The sequence below is a fragment of the Triticum aestivum genome, chromosome 1A (genome assembly GCF_018294505.1).
Source record: "Triticum aestivum cultivar Chinese Spring chromosome 1A, IWGSC CS RefSeq v2.1, whole genome shotgun sequence".
Classification (NCBI taxonomy): Eukaryota; Viridiplantae; Streptophyta; class Magnoliopsida; order Poales; family Poaceae; genus Triticum; species Triticum aestivum.
This window is the reverse complement of record NC_057794.1, coordinates 358,916,962-358,921,025: the sequence shown is the minus strand read 5'-3', so window position 1 is coordinate 358,921,025 and position 4,064 is coordinate 358,916,962. Positions and strand designations below refer to the sequence as shown.

The 4,064-nt window shown below is 55.9% G+C and overlaps 1 protein-coding gene across 1 annotated transcript; it reads right to left on the bottom strand.

The window, feature by feature from the left end:
* Nucleotides 1-336: 336 nt before the first annotated feature.
* On the bottom strand, nt 337-3,763 carry LOC123051017 (patellin-6). Its single transcript, XM_044473754.1, has 4 exons — nt 2,864-3,763; nt 2,627-2,751; nt 2,389-2,530; nt 337-801 (listed from the first exon to the last, which is right to left on the bottom strand). The coding sequence occupies exons 1-4, from the start codon at nt 3,605-3,607 to the stop codon at nt 541-543; spliced, it is 1,272 nt and encodes a 423-aa protein (XP_044329689.1). The 5' UTR covers nt 3,608-3,763; the 3' UTR covers nt 337-540.
* Between the last annotated feature and the right edge of the window lie 301 nt (nt 3,764-4,064).

The window sequence follows — 4,064 nt, the reverse complement described above, 5'->3', positions numbered from 1 at the left end:
AAGTCATCCTATATTTTTCATGTTCATGCATTGTTGAAACCTTGCGATCGAGGAGGCCTAATCGGCTAATCCCTATGTTTTTTTCTTATTCATGTGCTTGAAAATCCTGCAATCAAAGTACCGGCAGGCCGCAACATATGATGTCCTTGGAGTGTCTGATATTTAGGGTGCCATGTGGAACATAGGAATTGTGGTCCTACCTCCTGTTTTCATCTCTATCTCTAGAATTTGTGTGTTTGCCCGCGTGACGCCCGAACAGGGCCTAGAAGGTGGTTAAGGAATTCCAACTTCAAATGGTCCTACTCAAAACAAAACATAGGGTAACGATGCGTAAACTTCCCCCAAAAAAACTTAACTCGTTATATAACGATGATGACAAGTAGGATCTCACGGCTCATACAATATATTCTACATATGGCATAATACATGCATATCACATTATAGCACTAATTAAATAGACCTAAATTAACCTCCTCTCCGAGACGAGCAAAGCAAAGCACAAGCCGGCCGGCAAGCCGCCGGCCACAGCAGCCGAGCAGCCTACGCCGACGGCTTGCGCACGAAGTAGCGGTAGGCGGCGACCTTCCGCTTCCGTGAGCCGGAGTTGTCGATGGAGAGCACCATCTTGCCGGGCTCCTTGGCCGTGAAGGCGTTGTGCACGGGCTCGTCGGCGGCGGCCGGGACCTTCTTGGTCCTCTCCACGCACAGCGTGTAGCCGCCCTCCGACGCCGGCACGTACTCCGCGCCGTACTCGAGCTCCCAGCCGCCGACGACCAGGTCCCACGTTATTGTTGCACCGGCCTGGAAATCAAAAACACATCGGTATTCAAATGACCATGCAAATGTACGAGTACTATTACCACTTTACCACTATACAAGTAACGTAATTATCTTTTTCGCGCCCGTGTTCTTCAGGAAGCAGCAGCAAATTTCTTGTCACGGGCCCCGCCACGTGCTCACGTGAGCATTGGACGTACAGTCCAAAACAGTGCCCATTTCTTTACAGCGGTTAAAGAGAAGAATCGACTGTTGCTGGAAAAGAAAGAAAAGAATTGACCACTGACACATCACTAGCCTAGCCACTAGCGAACAAAACGAACCACCCTTTTACGCCTCCGATTAGGGGAACGCGTAAGCTTTGTAGTACTCGTACCCGCAAAGATTAGCGGAGGCTTTACCGCCAAATTTACCCTAATCTTTTTTTGACAGTCCCTGCTAATGCGTACTTGAACAAAACAGTGAGCACTCTTCACTCTTTTCGCTTTCAGCACACCACGTCGCCGCTGCCGCTGCCAGCACGGGCTGCTGAGTGGTGACAGCGCGTGGAGACCCGCGCCGTGGCGTGAGCCGTAAACAAAAGCAAAGCTAGGAAAAGAGCGCACGGCCGCTGTCGTCGCCAATACTTTATCCCGTAAAACTCTCACATCAGCACGGCGCCTGCTGCGTCGCGTACGAGGAGAACAAGGGCGGACAAGCCGCGGCGGCAGAGGCGTTGCGGTGCCGAGAAGAAACGGAAACGGAACGAGCCAACTCCATTCAAACCTGGCCGAGAAACTCACATGCCATGCCATGCCACCGTTCTCTTCTTTAATTAATATTTTATTTTACGCTACTCTTCACGGGAGCTCTCTCGTGAAGCGGTGGACGTGCGTGCGCAGTGTGACCAGCGTTACAGCTAGCTACACCCAGCTTTTCCAGGCGCGTGAGCCAGCGCGCCGTCTGAACCCAAGGAAACCCAGGAAACCGGCCCCATCCCATGCCATGCCCGTGTCAGCCTGCTCCGCAGCGTCGCAGCGGCGGCGACAGCGGCCACTGCGGTGGTGCTTGACGCAGTGTCCACTGGTGGCATGGCAAGAAGGCTTTTCGCAGTGTTCCACGCCGGAGATTTTTCAGAATTGGTGTAAGGGCGGCCTCGCTCGCACCACATGCGGCACTGCCATCCATCCACGGATTCTATCTCGTCGAAAGATGCTTGCTACTTCTACCGTGGTAGGTATGCATGGCCTATCGTCCTCTCGATCGCGGTTGAGGTGAAAAGGTAAAAACCAGGAGGAGGAGGAGCTGGAACCAGAGCGCTTGGAGCCAAATGCCTGGGACACGGCGAAAGCAAAGAAACAAAGCCTTGCGTTTGTGCTCTTGCCCGGTAACGAGCACACCGGCCGCAATTGTTTAGGCACAAGACGATTTCGGGAACCCGGATGGAGACAGGCACGAGGAGGTGACGGATAGTGCACTCGTAAATGATTTTCTTTTTTTTGTGCATTATTATTTCAGCAGATTTGTGCCCTAGTAGTAGTATATGCGTAAGGCGACGTAAAATTACTCCTGTGCGACGCAGAGAACTTCGGGAGGGGGCGTGGCGTTGTCGTGTAGGATAACGGGATGTACCTCGATGCCGTCGATCTCTAGGAAGACCTTCTCGCCGCCCTTGATGGTGAACTCGGACGCCGGCTTGGGCGGCCCGTTCTCCAGCTCGCTGGCGCGGCTCAGCCCGCCGTACTGCACCGGCACCAGCTCCGGCCGGATGAACCTGGAAACGAGCAACCGCCGTGTCAACATTATAGGGACGGAGCGACGAGGAGAAGCAAAATTTGAGCTCATCGATTGGAGCTGCGCGCGCGCTTACTTGAAGAGCGTCTCCGCGACGTTGCCCTCGCGCGCGATGACGAACTTGCTCTTGGTGCGCTCCGTGAGGAAGGGCGAGATCATCGAGAACAGCACGGAGAAGTACCACGGTACGTTCACGAACACCTGCTCGGTGCCAAACGCGAGTGTGGGCGACGGTGTGAGGTAAATGGCAGGTGTTCGACGAAATGCGAGTCTTAAACCACACGAACTAAGGCAGTAGGGAAAAGAAGAGTACCTTGCGGGCGACCATCTCGGGGTAGTTGTCCTGGAAGAGGGAGAGTATCTGGTTGGACGCGGCGCGGAGCTCTCGCTTCGGCATGTCCTTGAGGTCGGTCACCTGTATGATGGCGTTGACGCCGCCGGGGCGGAGCTGGAGCGCGCGCACGCCGCGCTCCATGATCTGGACGCGCCACCGGAGGAACCGGCTGAGGCGGTCACCGTCGCCGAACACCCGGTCGTACATGTCCCGGTCCTTGAACACGCCGTAGGCGTTGTAGCAGACCGGGTGGCCATCGCGGTCCCAGCCGTGCATGTAGGCGACGATGCCCTCCAGGTCCTTGAACCCGAGGTCCTCGTCCAGCACGGCGTCGGCGCGGAACTCGGCCCGCCAGGCGGCGCAGCGGAGCAGCATGGCGTGCGCGTCGCGGACGCGGAAGTCCCTGGCGCGGAGGAACTTGAGGAGCACCACGTCCGTGCGCTCGTCGGCGGGGGCGTCGCTGGGCGGGTTGAGCGGCACGCCCCAGATGGAGATTTGGTCCGGGTGGGTGGCGAGGAGCGCCCTGAGGTCGGCGAGCGCGCGGAGGTCCGAGGCCGGGAGCGCCGCGGCCACGTACGAGTCCTCCTTGAAGGAGGCCGCCCGGAGCAGCGCGGTGGCGTCGATGAGGGATCCCATCAGGCTGCGCTTCGCGCCTGGCGAAGGCTTCGGGGGCGCGTCGGTTGCCGGCGCCGGCGCGGGGGACGCGGCGGTGGTCGGAGACATGTAGGCCTTGGTGGAAATGCAGGGGGCGAAAGGTGGCGTTTTTGAAATGGAACGCGACGGGAGTCGGAGTGGAGCGTGGGAGTGGCGTTATGATGGTGGCGTGAGCGTGGTGTGGCCGGCGTCCGCTGCTCTGCTCTTGAGCTCACTCGCTCGACTCTCTTGCTGGGTTTTATAATAGGGAAACGGCACAAAGTATGACCCTGACCGTGTGAGGTATGTGTAGTTCGTAGGCTAGATTTGTTTTTTGTTAAAAAGAATTGCGATGTGACGTTTCTTTAACATGTAAAGAGGGAGTTTCATCCGGAAATTAATTTTGGAGGCCGAGCTTCATGGAGGCCACCAAATGCAAATTTTAAAATTCACGAAAATTCATATTTTCACATTTCAAAAAATTCTGAAAAAATACAGAGATAGATGAAGACATAGTGGGCAAGTGTGTGAACTTTTAGTACATGTC